The sequence below is a fragment of the Diospyros lotus genome, chromosome 15 (genome assembly GCF_014633365.1).
Source record: "Diospyros lotus cultivar Yz01 chromosome 15, ASM1463336v1, whole genome shotgun sequence".
Classification (NCBI taxonomy): Eukaryota; Viridiplantae; Streptophyta; class Magnoliopsida; order Ericales; family Ebenaceae; genus Diospyros; species Diospyros lotus.
The window spans coordinates 28357649-28378874 of NC_068352.1; the positions used below are offsets into that span (position 1 = coordinate 28357649).

The following is a 21226-nucleotide window of genomic DNA, read 5'->3' on the forward strand; positions in this document are numbered from 1 at the left end:
CATACCCAACTTCCCTGACTGGTCGGGGAAGCTATGTATGCTCGACTGGAATGCGTCGGGGAAGCTCGGGTTCCCCGAAAAGTTACAGTCAGGGAACCTGGGTATCCCCGACTGTAATGTGTCGGAAGCTTAGCCGCCATTCATGTAGTAATTCTCAGCATCAGTTAGCCATTCATGTAGTGATTCTCAGCATCATGCATCAATCTAAAATACATTACCAGAATATTGACGTGCTGCTGGTGTGATTCATTGTAGACGTGCTGCTGGTGTGATTCATTGTAGTCCACCTGCTCATTATGCACGATCTGGTACTCATCATCTTCTCCATAAAACTCTTTCCATCTCATCAATTTTTGGATATAATCATCCATAGAGAAAAGTTAAAATTAACAGAAACAAGAAGAAGGTAATCGCTATAAGTGATTAGAATCAGAAACCTTCGCAAATGTTTAGTGAAAGTGATCGGAGATGGGGCTGCGAAACTTAAAATCAGAAACGTTCGTAAAAATTTAATGAAAGTGATGAGAGATTGGGTTGCGAAGAGTTAAGAAAGTAGTTGAAAAAAAGTAGTTAGGTAAGGGTAATAAAGGCTTTTTAATGAAGGGTAGTTGAGGAATTAAAACAACGGGTTATATTGAGTAATTTCGCGGGTTGCCGATAGAATTTCTCTTAAAACAGATGGTTCATTTTCCTGCAAACATCGTATCAACAAATAACTTCATCATTTTGTACTTTAAACAATTAAAAAATATTCATTTATAAAATGACAACAAAAATTGATGAGGATGTCAATAAGGATCTGATAACTTCATATCGTTTTGTTTGTTATATTTTGTTGTTATTTTATTTTATGAAATTTGATATTAAATTAAATGTCAAATTTAGTGATTATTTATTTTATTTTATGGAATTAGATGTTAGTTTTAAAATGTTGCATTATGTTAATTATTGATTCTTGTTTAGATTTTTTTCTTTTAAAAAAGTTTTTATTTTGATGATATATATAAGTTTGTATGCATTTTTAAAATTTTATATTTAAAAATTAAAAATAAGAAATATATATACATATATATCAGATCAATTTGGACCAATTCCAACAAAAAAAACACCCCTACAAAACATACATAGATATAATTTAAAAAATAATTAAGTAAACATAGTGTACAAATTAATAGATACATATATTGAAAACCCAAAATTTGCCCACATCACCCACCAACCCAAATTGTGTCTGGCTTCTAGCAAGTAGAGTGACAAGCCTCAATATTAGTCATATTAGTCAATATTGGGCAAAATCTCAAGTATCACCTAATCTCTCTCGAAAAATAAAATAATATTAATTGATGATTAAAAAATATCTACATTCTTATATACCATATTATTTATTTATTATCATTAATCTTCTAATTAACTACTACTTTATAATAAAGAATATAATAGAGATGTGTCATTGCATAATAAGTTAATTTAAAAGTATTGTTATATTTTTGTATTAAATCTTTCGTTTAAGAAATGACTGTGACAATGGTAACGATTTTATATGCTTTTATATAAAAATATTGCTAAAAATTTACAATTGTACATATATTTTTATAATCTATATATTATGAATCTATTATAATGACATATTTAAAGTGAATGTACTCCATATTATTCATTACCGATGTCAATGTCATATTATATCAATAACAAATTTAATATTTTTGCAGTAGAATATTAACATTAATCATGCTTGAAAATAAGACCATGTTTGTCTTATAGCAATTACTTAAATTCAGGGCCAAATATAGAAATGTTTGTATTATAGCAATTACGTGTATTGACTCGTCTTGTTCTGGCAGCTGGATGGAGACGTCTTAAGTCCATGAATTAACGGGAGAGTCAATACACGTCTCTCTAGGTTTCTTTCCGGTGTGGCTTTCGCATGCGCCATTAAAATACGCACTCCTTTGCTTCCTCTGACAAATACACACTCCTTTGCTTCCTCTGACAATGGCCAGCCCCGCTAGCTCTCTCCCTCTCTATCAAAGATTCACCCGCAGAAACTACATTTCTCGAGCCATTGAACTTGTCATCCTCTTCCTCCTCCTCTCTCTCCTGCTCCATCGCCTCCTCTCTCCCAGAATCCATGGATTCGCCTGGCTCCTGGCCTTTCTCTGCGAGTCATGGTTCACATTCTTGTGGGTTATTGTTGTCAGCACCAAGTGGAACCAAGTCGAGTTCAAAACTTACCCTCACCGCCTCTTGCAAAGGTAATCGTGCTCGTGACCAATTCTTGAGTTTGAGTTTATACCAAAGTGAAGAATCTTATCCACAGAAGACCTTTCTCTTACTGTGTGTTTGGTTGTGGTTTTGGATGGTTGATTGGATAGGAAAGTGGAGCTCCTTCCGGTGGACATGTTTGTGACAACGGCTGATCCAGTCCTGGAGCCGCCAATCCTCACTGTGAACACCGTGCTCTCCTTGTTGGCCGTCGACTACCCGCCCGATAAGCTGGCCTGCTACGTCTCCGACGACGGCGGCTCTCCTCTCACCTTCTACTCGCTGGTTGAAGCCGCAAAGTTTGCCAGGCTCTGGGTTCCTTTCTGCAAGAAGTACGGCATCCAGCTCCGGGCTCCCTTCCGGTACTTTTCCTGTCAGTCCTCCTCTTCTCAGGAAGCTTCGCCGGAGTTCCAGCAAGAGAGAAGGAAGATCCAGGTGGGTTAATTAATTTATATCAGTTTATTATGATGTATTTTAAGCATCATAACTGTGATAATTATAACTCAAAATCTTACTTTATCTTATATTGAGTTTTTTAATTTTACAAAGATTATGACTTTGATTTTGATTGTTATCACGATGTTAAATTTAATTTTGTGTAAAATTTATCTTATCTGTATGAATATTCTCATAAATTATCTTTTAATCATGATAAAATTTCTTGTGTACATTTATACATAATTTTGGATCTATAAATAGGTGTCGAAGTTATTGGATTTTGTGTAACAATATTATTTTTGTATTACCAATATTTGGTTGGTGATATTTTATTTTTTCTGTCCGTAATTTTTTTTTCGATTTAGGTTTTTCATGTAAAATTCTATGTTCATTTGTGTTGTTGTTGGTTTGATCGTGGTTTGCTTTTTAATCCAATTTCGTAATAAAGTGATATTAGAGCCGTTGGCCCAAACTATCACCGTGTGCAGATCTTAGCCGTTGAATTTGATTTTTAGCATCATCATCTTCTTTTTCAAGTTGGGTTTCTAGTTATCCAGCCTTAGCTTCCACCGATCTTGTTGTCGTTGTCGACCACCGTCATCAACCGTCACCGCCCCTACATTCATCGTCGCCCACGTCAACAGTGACTATTGTCGCGTACACTAGTGTCGGTCTGGGTCATTCTCACTGTTATCAATTTTAGCTTTTGAAGCAGCCATCGTTAATCGTCGTTCAGCCACCATTGCAATCTCTGTTTGTCGTTTAGCCATCATTTTCGTTTGCACGGTCTCATTTTTTGAGTTTGGAGCTTATTCGCCGTTGATCTGCCTCCACCAGTTGCCTCGCCATTAGCCAGCTTGGCTTGTTGTCGTCTACACGATCGTTGACTGACGGCCTTCGCCTCTTCAAGCCACGCCATCACTAGTCATCTTCCTCGCCTCGCCAGCCGTTGTTGCAAGCTTTCCTTCCCCCCTTATTGTTTGCCATTGAAAAAGCTTCACAGCTTAAGACTCAGATCTCAATTTGGATCTAGTTTAACCCATTGACCCATCTAAACCCACTTGGACTAGATCGATTCCAGATTCAACAGGCTATCAGCCCAAATTCAAATTTGATTTTTGCCCATATTTGGCCCAGATTTGATATTTTAATTCTTTTTTAATTGGATTTCTTATTTATTATCTGATGTTATTTGATGGCTACATTGAATTATGATATTCCTTTGTTGGGCCGTAATATTAGATTTTCGCTATGGTAAGTTAAGATGTGTGTAATTTTGGCATTGATGGATTTAGATGATGTGCTTTGAAAAAATGACAAAATTATGGAGCATTGAGGAAAAATAATATAGGGATCGTAAGGCCTTGTCTTAGATACATTTGCATTTATTGAATCAAATTTTGCATGATCTTTTGAAAAAAAAAATTGCTACTGCTTTATGGTTGAAACTGAAACAGTTGTGTGTGACGAAGAGCTTAACTAGTAAGTTGCATCTAAAACAAATATTTTATTCTCATCGAATGGTTAAATGTACATCTATTGTGTAATACCCCATGTTCGTATGAGTTGCCACGTAATTTCGATGAGTTTAGGATACCAAAAAATTGATTTTATAGTAATTTTAGGTACCAAATCAACCACAGGGAATGCCTCGGAGTGAAATTGTCTAAGGAAAATGATATGGTCTCGATATGCGTTCCAAGTTAGGAATTATGGTATAAAAAGAAATCGAATCGGGAACAGTTTTCGGTACAGCTAAAATACAGCTGTTAATTAGGCTGTAAAACTGAATCGTCGTAGGAGGCTCCCGAAAAATCAACGGAACCGTAGGGGTAGACATGGCCACGGTTCATGAACCGCCGGTTCCGGTTCATGAACCGCCGATTCCGGTTCAAGAAATCTTTGAACCAAAACCGAACCGCCCAGGGCGGTTTGGGACGGTTCGGTTCCTGTTCCGGTTCGTGCCGGTTCGGTCAACGGTTTGGACCGGTTCGGTCAACGATTTGAGCCGGTTCGGTCAACGGTTCCGGTTCCGGTTCAAACCGATTTTTTTTAATTTTTTTTAAATATTGTTGTATTCAATTTTGGTCCTTGTTCCGTTGTTCGGTTCGGTTTGGTTTCGATTTTTAATTGTTAAATGTAATTGTAAATATAAATATTCTCAACCATATTTTTAATAAAAAAAACACTACTAAAAATTGAAGAAATATAAGTAATAATTTCATTAAAAATAATTAAAACAACTAAACAAGTATGTAATACAAGTAATTAATTTTTACAAATGAGAAGATTGAAGAAATTGAAATTGAAATATTAAATGAGAGACAAAATTGAGAAAATAATAGCTTGAGACTTGAGAGAGAGAGAGAAAAAAAGTGTGAAAAATGAGTGGGGGAGAGAGGGGTATATATAGATAGGAATTATAAAATTAAAAAAAAAAATTAATAAAATTGGCTTGGGGGGGTGGCAGCCAACGGTCCAATTTTGGACCGTTGGGGGAGGGGGGGCACCGGGGGGGCCAACGGTCCAATTTTGGACCGTTGGGGGCACGCGGGGCACGCCGGGGGGGGGGGTTTCCGGTTCCGCGGAACCGGAACCGGCGGTTCCGGTTCCCCGGAACCTTGAACCGGAACCGAACCAAATTTTGCCGGTTCAGTCTGGTTCCGGTTCCGGTTCGAACCGTCGGTCCGGTTCAATTTTGGCCATGTCTACGTAGGGGGCTCCGATTTTCGTAATGAACAACCCTTCAGTGGTTTCGGGATTAAATGATAGCCCGGTGAGGACACTGGGGCGAAATCGTCATTTTCAGCTAAGATTTGGATTATTAATTATGGAATTTCAATATTATAATGCAAATTAATTTGAGATTTAAGGCCGAAGCTTCAATTAGAGATATGCACTAGTGTAATAAGGATGAAATTTAGGGTTTAATATATAATTTTTAAATTAATTATATAATTTTTATATATATTAATGTAGTTATATATATATATGAATAAAATGTGCCGTGCGTGCTGTGAGGCTGCCCATGCTGCAAATGTAATGGCTTCGCGAAGCTTCTGTGAAGCTTTAATGGCCGAGATTTTGGCCGCAAAATAAGGAGATTGTGGCAGCAAGATTTAAGGATATGGCAGCAAGATTTGTGGAGATTTTCATATTAAATGATGTGCGTGGTGGGCAAGCTTGTAACAGTAATATTTATGTGAAGCCATTGCCTATAAATTGGCAGTGATCGTGGCCGAGGGAGAGGCAGTGCGAGATCGAGAGTGATAGAGAGCAAGGGAGAGATCGAGCTCGAGCTGGGCATTTCGAGAGAGAGAGAAAGAGAGAGTGAGTGAGAGGGAGGGCCGAAATCGGCCATGGCAGCAGCAGTAAAGCTGCTGTTCGGCAGCCATGGCCGACACGCAGCAAGCAGCTGCAACGAAAGGCGAAGAGAGTGGCGCAGACGAGATCAGCAGGCACCGGCCGAAGGCGGCCAAGCCAGCCGCACGGCAGCGGCGGCCATGGCAGCCGCTGCAAGCAGCAGCGGTAGGGGTGGCGCGCGGGCGCTGCAGCGCACGGAGGAGGCTGCGGCCGCGACAGCCCACGGCGGAGGGCATGGCGTGGGCGGCGGCGGCGGCGACGCTGGCAATGGCTCGCGACGGCGACGAGCTGAAGCTGAGAGTTGCAGGTGGTCGCGCGGGAGGCAGGGGAGGAAGAAAAGAGAAGGAAGAAAGGAGAAGGAAGAAGAAGGAGGAGGAGGGAAGAGAAGAAGAAGAAGAAGAAGAATAAAAAAAAAAGAAAAAGAAAAAGAAAAGAAAAGAAAGAAAGAAAAATTAGGAAAAAATAGAGAAAATGTTAGAAAAATTCCAGAAAAATTCTAGAAAATAGGGAATTATGTTTCGGTGATATCCCTGAGATTTTGGTGAGAAAAACGGCCTGAGCACGCGTTTCGGGAATATGACACGCATATCAAGGAAATCCGAGATTTTAAGTTAAGGTGAGTAAAATTTCTTAGAATATTTTGGAAATTCAAGAATATTATTTTATGAATTATCGTAGTGAAATATTTGAGAAAATATTTTAAAAATATTTAATATGGATTTGTTGAGGAAAAATAGGAAGAAATAGAGAGAAAATTATAGAAAATGCCAGAAATTATGAAAAAAATAGGTTTTAACGTTTATTTAAATAATTGTGGTGATTAGGATACTTTGAGGCTGAATTTAAAAGGACTCGTGCAAATTTTGAGGTTGGCACGCAAATCGAGGCGATGCATGAATCTTGAGACAAGCGCGGATATCGAGGTAGCTCGATCAGCTGAGAAGGTAAGTGGTACTTCCTCGAAAATGTTTTCATCATATTGACATGTCCTGATATGTATCCATCACGTAGACTGCATACATGACTATGAAATGTATAAATACACGTTGATATCATTGATCACTCGCATTTGAGGCCGTAGGGCGTACGAACTGGCATCGCTACTTTACCAAGGGTGCACCCATACACTTCGGCTTCGAAAGAGGGGGCCGCTAAAATGGTAGGTAGCATGAGGGGTGCAGTTGACACCTACGAGGTAAGACATTGCATACACACATGACATAACATTTTGTACCCTTACTTAGATGATTCATCATCTAACTTGGGTGTTTGCCCCTGGAATATTTAAACGTTCCAGGTAGAGATTGTAGCCGATACAAGGACAATTGAGGCATGAAATGACACATATCGGAGTGCATGAAGAATGAAATGTATGTTGCGTAGCCCCCTGTATTTAAGTTCTACTACTTTAGATTTTGAACGTTTTGAGGAATGTTGAAGATGTAAGAGTTTATTTATGACTAATGTTAAGATATCAAGTTTCGATATTTGCTTCCGCATTTGATGTGTATAGCGATTCTCTTTCGAGAATAATAGATGGGAATTCTGGGGCGAAGTCGAGGAATAATGTGGTTTAGCTTTAGTATTTAAAACAAAAAAAAAAAATTATTGTCTTGGAATTGTCCCAAGTCATAACGCGCCCGAGAAAGTGGGGCGTTACATATTGAAAGCCATTTAACTGTTTTTAAAGAAATTATTTTTGATTTGGAAAATATGGAGGTTAAGTATAACGATGAGAATTTGCCTCTAATTTTGTTATGTTCTCTACCAGCCTCATATTCAACTTTTAGAGACACCATACTTTATAATCATCATACTCTCACCCTAGATGATGTTTATGATGCTTTATTCCCAAAAGAAAAAAATGATAAATAGTTATTGGGAATTTTGAAAATTAGGGAGAATGTTTGTTAATTAGAGGAAAAACACATGATAAAAATTCTGATGGTAGAAAGAATAGTAGATCTAAGTCCAAGAATAAAGAAAAAATCTATAATTTTTGTAAGAACTTAAGATATAAGAATCTGACCAAAAAGTGAAACAAACAAAAACTCCCGGTGAATCCAATATTGTTAAAGATAACAGTAATAATGGGGAACTTATGGTGGTATCTAATAAGGTTACTAAACATAGTGGATATTGGATTCTCGACACAACATGCATGTTTCATATGTCTCCTAATAGGGATTGATTTTTGATGTATAAAACTTTGAATTATGGTGATGTGTTGTTGGGTAATAATTCTTTTTGTAAAATTGTTGGGATTAGAACAGTTAAAATTAAGATGTTCGATAATATTGTTTGCACTTTAACTGATATCAAACATATTCCCGATCTCAAAAGAAATCTTATTTCATTGAGTACTCTTGATTTGAATGTGTACAAGTTCATTGATGAAAGTGAAGTTATTAAGGTCAGTAAATGTGCTCTTGTTGTAATAAAAGGTAAAAAGAAGTATGATTGATTATATGTTCTGTAGGATTCTACTGTTATAGGTGATGCTTCTATTTCTACTTTTTCTTTATCTAATACCAATATCACTTAGTTATGGCATATGTGTCTTAGACATATAAGTGAAATAGGTATGGCAGAATTGATAAAAATATGACTTCTTGAAGGGTAGAGTACTAGAAAATTAAAGTTCTGTGAGCACTGTCTCTTTGGTAAGCAAAAAGGGGATAAATTTACTAAAGGCATTCACAATACTAAAGGTATATTGGACTATGTCCATTCTGATATCTGGCTTCCGGCCAGAGTACTCTTTGTAGGTGGTGCCAGATATATGTTCACTTTCATTGATGATTTTTCTAGAAAAGTTTGAGTATTCTTCTTAAAACAGAAGATTGAAGTTTTTGCTACTTTTAAGTAGTGGAAGACTATGATTAAGAACTAAACTGACAGTCACATTAAGCCTCTTTATATTGATAATGGTTTAGAATTTTGTTTGTGTAAATTTAATGATTTCTATAGGAAAGAAGGAATTCTAAGTCATTTAACAGTTCTAGGTACACCATAGTAAAATGGTGTAGCCGAGCGGTTGAATAGAATCTTGATGGAAAATGTACGATGTATAATGTTTAATTCTGGTTTATCTAAGTTTTTTTGGGCTGAGACTACTCATATGACATGTTTTCTAGTCAATCGGTCTCCTTCGTTTGCTATTAATAAGAAAACTCGAGTATGGTCAAGTACTTCTACAAGTTATTCTGATTTAAAAATTTGTAGATGTCCTGCATTTGTGCATGTTGATAATAGAAAATTGGAACCAAAGTCTAAACGATGTATTTTTCTTGGTTATAAGTCTAGTGTTAAGGGTTATAAGTTATGGGATCTGAAAGCATCTAAAGTTGTGATTATTAGAGATGTTATTTTTGATAAAATTGTTATGTTTCGTGGTTCATCTAGAAAAGAATCTAACCATACAAGTCACCAAAGTTCTAATATTTAAGTGAAACTTGAAATCGACAAGAGTCAGACATCTAAGTTGTCGTCATCATCTGAAATTAAGTTAAAACTCAAGCCAAGTCCAAAAGTAAGTGTCGATCCATCAGATCATTGTATTACTAAGGATAGATCCAAAAGAAATATTAAATCTCCTCAAAGGTATGCTAAAGCTAATCTTGTTGCCTATGGTTTAAGTGTGGCTGAAGATATTAACTGCAATGAAGCGCCTTCTACTTATTCTGAAACAGTTAGTTGTACTGAATCTCAAAGATGGATTATTGCAATGTAGGAAAAGATGGAATCCCTACATAAAAATAGTACTTATAAGTTGATGAAACTACTCAAGGATAAGTAAGAAATAAGTGCAAATGGATATTCAAGAAGAAATAAGGTACACCACAAGTTGAAAAAGCAAGGTGTAAAGCCAAACTTGTAGCGAAAGGATATAGTCAAGTTCCAAGTGTAGACTTCACAAACATATTTTTCCCAATTGTCAAACATAGTTCCATCCGGGCACTCCTTGGTATTGTGGCTATTTAAGATATTAAATTAGAATAGTTGGATGTTAAGACAACGTTCTTACATGGGGAATTTGATGAGGATATCTATATGTAGCAACCAAAGGGTAAAGAAGACTATGTGTGCTTATTGAAGAAGTATCTATATGGCCTAAAATAGTTTCCTCGACAGTTGTATAAAAGATTTGATTTCTTTATGATTAAGCACAATTTTGATAGATGCAATTATTAGAGTTATGTCTATTTTAAAAGGAACAAGAATAGGTCCTTTATATATTTGTTTCTATATGTTGATGATATGCTAGTAGCATCAAAAAATAAAGATAAGATAAGGTGATTGAAAGCTCATCTTAACAAAGAATTTGAGATGGAAGATTTGGGAGCAGCAAAGAAGATATTTGAAATGCAAATTTCAAGAGACAAATAAGTAGGTAAATTGTATCTAAGTCAAAAAGGATTTGTTGAGAAAGTATTGACTAAATTAAATATATAAAAGGCTAAACCTATAAGTATTCTATTTGCTGCACATTTTAAACTTTCATCCAACTTGTCTCCTCAATCGGATGATAAAATTGACAAGATGTCGAAGATTCCATACTCTAGTGCAATGGGTTGTCTTATGTATGTTGTGGTTTGTTCACACCCTGATTTGGCCTATGCAATGAGCGTGGTTAATAGGTACATGGCTAACCTTGGTAAAGAACATTGAAAGGCAGTCCAATGGATTTTTCGATATTTGCATGGTATCGCTAATTCCTGTTTATAGTTCAAAAATACTAGAAATGTAGTTATTGGTTTCATTGATTTTGATTTTGCAGGCGATCCTAATAAAAGAAGATTGCTTACTAGGTATGTTTTCACCATTAGTGGTTGTGCTATCAGTTGGAAGACTACCTTATAGTCTACCGTTGCCCTATGTATTATAGAAGCAAAGTATATGGCAATTAATGAGGCCGTTGAAGAATCTATTTGGCTAAAATGGTTGATTGATGAGAATATTCATGACAGTACAGTATATTGTGATAGTCAAAGTGCTATTTTCCTCACTAAAAATCAGATGTTTCACTAGAGAACTTAGTACATTGATGTGCGATATCATTTTATTTGGGATATTATTGCTCGTGGTGAAGTTATTATGAGAAAAATCAGCACTCATGATAATTCTACAGATATGTTGACCAAGTTCTTGCTTATTGCAACTTTCAAACATTGCGTGGATTTGGTTGGTATTTGCCAGGAAGATTAATTTTTCAATTTTGTTGGAATAAAGAATTTTGAATGATTTTGTTTGTGAATTTAGAGTCAAGAAGGAGATTTGTGATAATTATAACTCAAAATCCTAATTTATCTGTAATTGGATTTCTCAATTTGACCGAGATTATGACTTTCAGATTTGACTGTGATTATGATGTTGTCAAATTCGATTTTATATAAGATTTATTTTATCTGGAAGATTATCCTCATTAATCATTTTCTGATCAAGATAGAATTTTCTGTGTACATTTATAGATGGTTTTAAATGTACAAATAGGTGTTCAAGTTATTAGATTTTGTGTGCAATATTATTTTTATATTACCAATATTTAGTTAATAATATTTTATTCTTTTCGGCTATAATCTATTTTTTATTTAATTTTTTTACATAAAATTCTATATTCATTTATGTGATTATTGGTTTAATCATAGTTTGCTTTTCGATCTACGCAACAATAATAATCAAACTAAAGCGCGCCCCCCCCCCCCCCCCCCCCCCCCCCCCGGTTGTCTTAATTTGTAGTCCGAGTATGAACATCTTTGCCGGATAATAGAAGATGCATCCAGAAGGCCTCTTCCTTGTGAGCTAGTTGGCGAGTTTAAGGATTTCTCAAACATACAACGTGGGAATCACCCTGCCATAGTTAAGGTATTTTAATAATTAATTAATTACCAGTATGATTCTTTGGTTTGTTAGGAGGCCTTTTGTTTGAAGAAAGATTATATTTGTATGTAGCCTTGTTATTGGAATTCACCAAATATCAGTCTTACATATTGCTACATGCTAAGGCCCGCCCATATCAGTCCATCTTGTCTGTAAAAATAATTAGTAATTGCAGTAAATTTGTACAATTGACTGGTATCACCTTCTTTTAATCAATTAGGTTATATGGAAGAATAAGGGTTCAGATGATGAATCAGTGCCACATCTTATCTACATTTCCAGAGAGAAACGCCCCAATCACCCAAATAATTTCAAAGCTGGTGCCATGAATGTGCTTGTAAGAATTTTAATTTGATTTTTTTTGTTATATAGAATTGTTCTACCCAAAAAGAGTGCTTTCTTTACTTTATTACTTAATTATTGATATAATATTGTCATTTTTATTGTGATATTAACAGACAAGAGTCTCAGGAGTAATGACAAACGCTCCAATTATGTTAAATGTAGACTGTGACGCGTATGTAAACAATTCCAAAATTATTCTTCATGCAATGTGTTTGTTGATGGGCATGAATGAAAAGGATTGTGGATTTGTTCAATCTCCACAATACTTCTATGGTGGATTGAAGGATGACCCATTTGGAAATCAGTATCAGGTTTTGCTGCAGGTATGTATTTTTTTTTCAAAAATATGAAAGTAATTTTTTAGAGCAATTACACTTTGACATCCCTAAAATTTTGCTAAATTATAGTATGTACCCTCTACATTTTAAAAATCACGTGACTTCCCTTTTTATTATACAGATGTTAAGAAATCCATATAAGTATATAAATTATCAGGAGTATTTGTGTGTGATGTAAATCTGATAACATTGAAGAATTTGATACGACTTTTAAATGCTACAAGCAGTTAATTAATCTAATGACATTGAACAATTTGATGTAAATCTTTGGGATGTGTTGCATCACCAGTACATGGTGTATGGATTTGTGGGTATTCAAGGACCCTTCTACCAAGGAACAAACTGCTTTCACAGAAAAAAAGTTATCTATGGCTCCTCACCAAATGACAATCAAATCAATGGTAAGAAATCATCTACTTCATTTAAAATTTATTTAGTCGAAGTAATATAACTTTTAACACCTAACCTACAATGCTTTTGTAATAATTTACATTCATGCCCTTGTGGATAGCAAAATTGAAGAACACTGAGGCATTGAAGAGCATTTTTGGAAGCTCAGTGGAGCTCACCACATCGGTTGCTGAGACACTTTCAGGCTCGAGGACTGGCACTTCAAATGATGATTTGTCGGGTTCCATAGAGGCAGCTCACACTGTTGCTGGCTGTGGCTATGAGTGTGGCACCAAATGGGGCAGCGAGGTGACAGCTTCTCCTTTGTCATATTACTAACCATTTTAACTCTCACTTACTGTTACGTCATTTTATACTACTTTTTAGAGTAAAATATACTCTCAAAATTTTGGCAGTATTTTTGAAGTTTTGAAAATTATGTTAACCTTCTCTCTCTTAAACAGGCGTTAATACGTTAAGGAATTGCTGTAAAGTGTATATAAAATCTTAGAGAATTTCATATGACGTAAATGTAATTGCACAAGATTGATGTAACTAGGAAGTGAATTGATAATAATAAAATATTCAAAAAGAATATAAAATTTAGACAAAAATATAATATTTATGCCTTTTTATAACAGGTTGGATGGATGTACGGATCTATAGTTGAAGACACGCAAACAGGGATTTGCATCCACGGGAAGGGTTGGAAATCAGCTTACTGCACGCCTGACCCACCTGCCTTCTTGGGCTGTGCAGCTTCTGGTGGGCCTGCAACCATGATCCAATATAAGAGGGGGGCCACTGGGCTCCTTGAAATCCTGTTCGGCGCGAAAAGTCCACTCATCCTTACGCTAAGAGGGAGGCTCCAGTTTCGACAAGCCCTGGCTTACTTACACTTCCTTTTGTGGGGCCTACGATCCATTCCCGAGCTCTGTTACGCTGCTCTGCCGGCCTATTGTGTCATCGCTGACACTCATTTCTTGCCTAAGGTACGTGTTTTGAGACTACAAAATATATCATGATAGTACATTATTAGAGTAATTATGTGTTATTATGTATATAAAACTTTTGAATACATGATAGTAATCCACCTTTAATTTTAAATTGATCAAAAATTACTTACCATTTTAAAAGGCACTGAAAAAAATATATATTTTTAATTGTGCAACAATACCCATCGCCTACTCACCGTTAACAATTCTTTTAAAAGGTGTTCTGTATTAGAGCCTCCTCGATTAAAAGGCCATGTGTGTTGGGGCTTCCAGCTTAACAAACATTTCTGAAAATATATATATATATATACACTATTCAAAAACAATATGAATTTAACAATGTTCAACCATTGCATACAATTGTTAATATTATTTAGTTGGCCTGGCCATGCAGGTGGGAGATTCAGGCTTCTTGATAACCAGCTTCCTCTTTCTCATCTACAACTTTTACACTCTATCCGAGTATTTGCGAACTGGCCTGTCAATCCGCGCCTGGTGGAACAACCAGAGAATGTCGAGGATCACCGCCATGAACGCCTGGTTCTTCGGAGCCTTGAGCGTCGGCCTCAAGCTCCTTGGAGTCTCGGACACTGTCTTCGAAGTCACCCAGAAGGAGCCAGGTATCGACGACGACAAGGATGCCGACGCCGGGAGGTTCACATTCAATGACTCCCCGATATTCATTCCCGGCACCACCGTCTTGATGGTGAACCTGGTGGCTCTGGGCGCCGCAGTGCTAGGGTTCCGCCCTGCTCGCGGCGGAGACGGGTTCGGGACTGGGGAGATTGTTTGCAATGTCTGTGTGGTGCTGCTTCTATGGGCATTCTTGAAAGGTTTGTTTGGGAGAGGGAAATATGGGATTCCATTGCCGACCATCTACAAGTCGGCGGCTTTGACAACGTTGTTTGTGCAGTTAAGCAAAATGGGCTCCTCTAGTTGAGTCTTCTGTGATGATTTGCTATGGTTACTCTGCATGAAATTAATTGATAGTTTCAGTGCTGGCCGGCGTCACAAAAGCTTTCATGGAAAGTCGATCGTCTTGTTTTCATTTTGTTGAATTGTTATATATATATATATATATATATATATCAAATTGAGGTTTGATTCTTAATTTGTCACCATTAATGTTCGAAATCTTGGAAGGGTGTAGTTATATTACAAAAATATGTCAAATCGCTTTCATGACTTAAAAAAACATTATTAAACTAACGGTGTCATTTCAGGTAGCGGCCGTTTTTTCAATTCATTTTTTATCTATCGTTTGAAAATGCTGTTAAAAGTTTTTATTTTATTACATTCTTTTATTTTTATTTTAATCTATTAATTTTTATTTCAGCTGAGGAAAATGAAAACTAAAAACATTGTTTGATTTTGATGTGACCTATCAAAAAAATGGAAATGAAAATCGAAAGTATTAAATTCATGCTATGGTCAAAAAAATGATTGGTAAACTACTAAGAAAATGAAAGTGAAAACTAAAAAATATTAAAATCATGTTGTGGGTGAAAAAAATTATTGGTAACCCTACAATCATTCAAACATTATAATTATTGGTTTTAAATTTAATATGAATAATTTAATTAAATAATAAAAAAATCTAATCGTCGAATTGCTATTTGTCACCTACAACTCGTCGAATCTAATGTGAAGATGACAAAACTCACCAAACTTGGTGTGGGTGGCCTTGAAAACAACTAGAAAACATGCAAATATGATTGTTGGAGTTGCTTGTCATAAAAAAAACTCACTGATTAGGTGCAGTCATCGGGCATGGCTGTAGTGTTGCCAAATCTACTATAAAGAGTTTGAAACTCGTTGGATTTGGTGAGTATACTGTGAAAATAGTTGGATCTATTAATCTAGTCACTAAAGCCACTCCTTGCTGAAAAACCTATGAGCTAGGTGCAATGGTCAACCGTTATGGCTATATTGTCACTAAATATACTGTAGAGAGTCTAAAACTTGCCAGACCTCGAAGTTTCTCACGAAAATAGTCAATTATGATAATTTAGTTTCAAGAGCTACTCATTATTGAAAATACCAATGACATTAAATACCAATGTGTTCTATCTCTCAAATTTGAGATGAAAAATTCGTCTCAAAATTTCTCTCAAATTTGAGACGGATTTCGAGATGAAAAAATTCATCTCAAATTTGAGACAAAAAAATTCATCTCTAAATCAGTGTCAAATTTGAGATGAAAAATCCGTCTCAACGTCACTCTCAAATTTTAGATGGATTTCGAGACGAAAAAATTCGTCTCTAAATCCGTCTCAAATTTGAGATGGAAATGGTAGTCTCAAAATTCTTTTCAAATTTGAAACGAAAAATTTTGTCCCAAAATTTGTCTCAAATTTTGTAACGAGCATTTTTGCGACGGATCAAAATCCATCTCAAAATCCGTTTCAAACCAAAAATTCATCTCAAAATTTGTCTCTAAACATATGTTTTCTTGTAGTGAGGGTGGTTATACTAAGTTGGATCCCTAGGATGGTTATACTTTGTGTGAAAAGACTGCAACCATGCCAGAGATACTAAGTTTGTTGGGCTAAAACATCATCGAAAATAAGAGATAGGCTGTTGGTGTGATTCTGATGCAGGAGGGTTGACGAAAACTTCACGATGTTAGCTTTGCTAAGCAATTACAAGAAGGAAAGTCGTCTCGGTTGAGTGGAGAGAAAGAGAGAGGATGATCATGACTTTTGGGTAAGAAATAATAATATGGAAAAGGAATGAGTTTTAAACTCATTCTATCTTTCTCATTTCCTTTCAAAAGTTGTCAAAATTTCCAAAATATAATGTAAAGACCATCAGCACTTTTACTGTTTTCATTTCAAAATTTTAAAATCAAACCAAAATTCTGAAAACCACGACGTTTTTAAACAAACCATAACTTTTTCATTTTTGGGCCATAACGTTGATCCTTATCTGAGTAGTTCTACCTTTCCCATTGAGGCCCAATTACTAGAAACCCAACCATTAATTCAATTCTCAAATTGTCGAAGGCATGTTCGTAGGCCCATTTGTAATTGAGCCTAATCTAGTATCCTATGTTAGTCAGCTATATCAATTTTAATTTTTTTTAATAAATTATGTATATCTATAATCATATTTAGTTAAATTGATCTGGAATTTGACTAGAAGACAAGACCAATGGTGGCTACCAATGGTGAGATTGCTTGGGGTCCTTAATTGGAATTTGGACCGGTGGGGACATTGCTTGAGTGGAAGGGTTAGCATGACTGCTCAAGTGTTTCTAACTTAATTTATTCGCAAAAACATTTGTCACCAAAATAATAATTTTACATAATTCATCTACATTTACGATGAAATTGTTAAAATTCTTACTTTTGTCAGCTATTTCAGTAGTTGAATTATTTATTAATATTGAGGGCATTGATGGTGGACTCGAGAAGGAGGATGGGGGTATTGGTGATGATTATCAATAAGATCTAATTTAATTTCTTGAACTCTAAGATGTGTTTTTCTTGGATTCCTCCAAGTTGTTTATGTGATGATTTGGGCTATCTTAAGAGTTAACTTGTAACGGCCCGCCTCCCGGAGCCCCCACTAGCATAGAGGATCCGTGAGAGGGTCATTACTAAAAATGATATCGAACAATGAGGCACCTACAACACACACATAACCCTTTTTGAAATCATAATTCTTCTTTATTATAACATCTCATCATAATCTTTACAAACCATTCATCACTTGGGCCCACCTGGGCTTACATAACATGCGACAAACTCTGAAAACATAAACATTAACCTTTTAAGACACGATGACATCCAGGATCTAGGTTTGGGAGAGCTCTGCACTTGCTACCATGACATGACGGTCTGGACCCAAACCCCGATGAACACACCTGCGATCTCAGGATATGCTGACCTGGAATGATGTAAAACAACATGAGTCGCGAGACTCAGCAAGCTCTAGAAAGAAAGTTACGGGTTTAGGATAGGACTCTTCCCATGACACCCCATGCAATTCATGTCAATGAAATCACGCCATGTCATGAGCTATACATACCTTACTTCTACATGCATAACATAAAATAAACTGCACATAAGGAACCAGGGGCCCACATAAGTCAAACATTGGCACCCGGGTCCCACATACAAACCTGTTGTAGCCTAACATAGGCTACCATATCATCATTCTCTTAGACTAGCCTTTTCCTGACATGGTCGGCTTTTCCTGACATTCAACTTTTGTCTTTTCCTGATACTTGTTACATACTTTTCCTGATTCCCATCATATTCTCATGTGTTCATCATGTCATACATCACATAATCATATACTTCCGCGATCTTGGTCTTCCCTCGGGCCAACCCCGAGCTAAAATCTAAGCCGAGCCGAAGCTCACATGAGTCGGTACTCCCGACACCTGGCACGGTACTCCCGTCCAGAATAACAGTAACATTAGAACCATGCGATGCAACACATAAGAAATGCAAGGGCTTCCGTAGCATAAACGTGATGACAAGGCCCCCATAAACCAAACATCAGGCCCTGCTACGCCCACACATAAGAATTCACACATGCGACATGCTCTAAATGCATATGCTCATCTAGGGTACCCAAATTGGCTCTTGGACCAACCGGGTCATGTAAATGTTCACACATCCCGTCACACACAAAGCATGTCCCCACGTGAATGCAACCCAGCCCTTTGTAGCACACACATCATGAAATGCACAAACCAAGGCGGGAATCTGGAGTACCAGCTCTTCTGGCCGTCTAGCGCTTATCGTAACAACCGATGACTGGCGCCCATACATCCAGCCATCAACTGCCACGACCCACGGTCAACAGTCAGTGGCTTTGTATCCATACCCTTAGACACACTTACTGACCCTATTAACTTTAGATTCTCTGAACTTAACATTGCACAACATTTCTCCATAACTTTTCATGTACATAATCACATAGCATCCTGACATCATTCTCATTCTTCCTCATTCATAGAAAACCATCTCAACATACATAATAGACTCTTTTAACACATTTTCCTAATTCTGACCATAACCAATTTCTCTAAGAACCTAACCCCAACGGGTTCGGCATCATTCCCAAGGGAAGCGGAGCGATACGAAGCTCCGTGACGGTCGAAATAAAAGACGCTATGACATCCTTACTTAGCTTATCTCATTAACAATAAACTCATTAATAAAATAAAAGTCATAAAATGGTTACTACGTGGATTATTATTATTTATGCGTAGAACCGAGTCACGGTGAGGGAGGGTTTAGAGTAGAAGAAACCTCAAAGACTTTCAAGGGAAATAAATAACGCGAAGAGAGGGTTAGGAGCTTGCCTAAAAATAATTGATTCCTGCCCTTTTTCACGCTCCCGTGGCGAAGTAAAACGTTTTGCCACTTTTCCTTCAATTTTCTTCCCCGCGTGCGCTGCTGGCCGTTCCTCCGTCTTCTCCTTCTTATTTTCTCTCTGTTTTTCTTTTTCACAATGCTTGGCTCGTGCCCAAATCTGCCCGTGGCTGAGTTTAACTCTCTATTTATATCTCAATTTTGCCTTAACAGCTAAGCTCCACGCTTCCCTAGCCTATCATTTGAGCTTCTAAAGTCAAACAGCAAAATCCTAATCACTTTATTGAAATGAGAGAGACTTGTGCGTGAAGCTTGGTCCAAAACTAGAATGGAGGGCATTTTCAAATCCACAACCCAACGCGTCCACTATTGCCCATTTCTCCTGTTAATATATTATTATAATGTTAATATATTGATTAAAACTATTTTACCTTATTATATTATATAATATATATATATAGATACTACCAACCTATATATGCTGCCATTAGTTATACATATACCAATTATGAGCCTATACCATATGCACCCATATATTAGTATATTATACATTATGCCTTTGATAGTATTATGTATATATTTTACCTATTCATATTAAGAGCAACTTTGCACGCTAACATGCTGTAAATTTCTGTCACTTCTTTTATTTAATTTAATTAATAATTTTTTTTCAATTATTTTATTTTATGTATACATATATTAATATTTTATTTACCTTAAACACTTAATAATCTAAATCCTATAAATTCTACAAACTTTCTTCAAACACCTAAATTAATTATTTTTATTTGTCTCCAAATTTTTTTGAGATGCTACATAACTACTTCTTTTTTTTTCATTGTTCAAAAGTTGAGAAATCAAGAAAATTGAATAATTTAATTTGACTGTCTTATCTGCTTCGTAAATCGTAATCATATTCGTTGGTTTGATAAATGCTAAAATTAAAAAAATTAAAATTATGTAAAAAATTGAACTAAACCAACAAACAAATGGAAAACTTAAAAAACTAAATAAATATAAAAAAATCAAATCGATCAAAAAAACTGAAAAAAAAAAAGAAAAAAACGAACAAACAGAAAAATTTGGAAAACCAAAAATACCAAAAAAAAAGGAAAAACCCCCTAAAAAAACAAAAAAAAATAAAAATTTCGGTCAGTTCGATTATTTTAATTTTTTTCAATACGAAAATTAAATCAAATCGAAATAACTGAAATTACTAAATTTGGTAATTGAACTGATCCAATTTGACCCTCAACTAAAATCGAACTTGTTTGTAGAATACAACAATTAAATTTATTTGTTTTAAAAACAATCAAAACCAGAGTCCCTCGAGAAAAATGGTCCCAACTGTCGCTTGGAAAACGAAAAGAGGCTAGGGAGTTCCAAGGCTTCAAAGGTCCCCGAATGGGTCGTCAGGGAAAAAGCCTCAAGACGATCTTTAGAGGACTGGCTCCAGATGGATCGAGAAAGCTTTGGGGGACACAATACTTGCAACACAGAAATAATTAAAAGGCACGCGAGCCCTCCGATGCCTAAATCAGACACTAATGTTTGAAGAATTGAATATGCAGATGTATGTATGTGTGGTGTATCCAATATAAGTTTTCAGGAGAGTAGGCTCTCGATGGGTTGTGTATGGTCTTGAGTTTGAGTCTTTGGGGTTTGTTATCCTAAATAGAGAGATAGTGAGTGGTAAAAGGTCTAAAAAGGTTCATTTGTTTTGGAATAGATTGGTGTTTATAGACACTTGATGGTAAGGCTCATGTAACACGTGGAATGATAGTTTATCGACTCTCCGAGGAATATGCATCGAGTGAGAAATATGCACGTGGAATGATAAAGGGTCTAGAGGTATCATCAATGTGAAAATGCCTTGATGAGTATT

General features: G+C 36.2%; 1 protein-coding gene across 1 annotated transcript; it reads left to right on the top strand.

Moving 5' to 3' along the window:
* The first annotated feature begins 1947 nt into the window (after positions 1-1947).
* LOC127791515 (cellulose synthase-like protein H1) lies at positions 1948-15122 on the top strand. The gene is made up of 9 exons (XM_052321436.1): positions 1948-2252; positions 2373-2697; positions 11803-11928; positions 12164-12280; positions 12402-12611; positions 12916-13027; positions 13138-13325; positions 13658-14008; positions 14406-15122. Exons 1-9 carry the CDS (start codon positions 1993-1995, stop codon positions 14949-14951), a joined length of 2235 nt encoding a protein of 744 aa, XP_052177396.1. The 5' UTR covers positions 1948-1992; the 3' UTR covers positions 14952-15122.
* The last annotated feature ends 6104 nt before the right edge of the window (positions 15123-21226 follow it).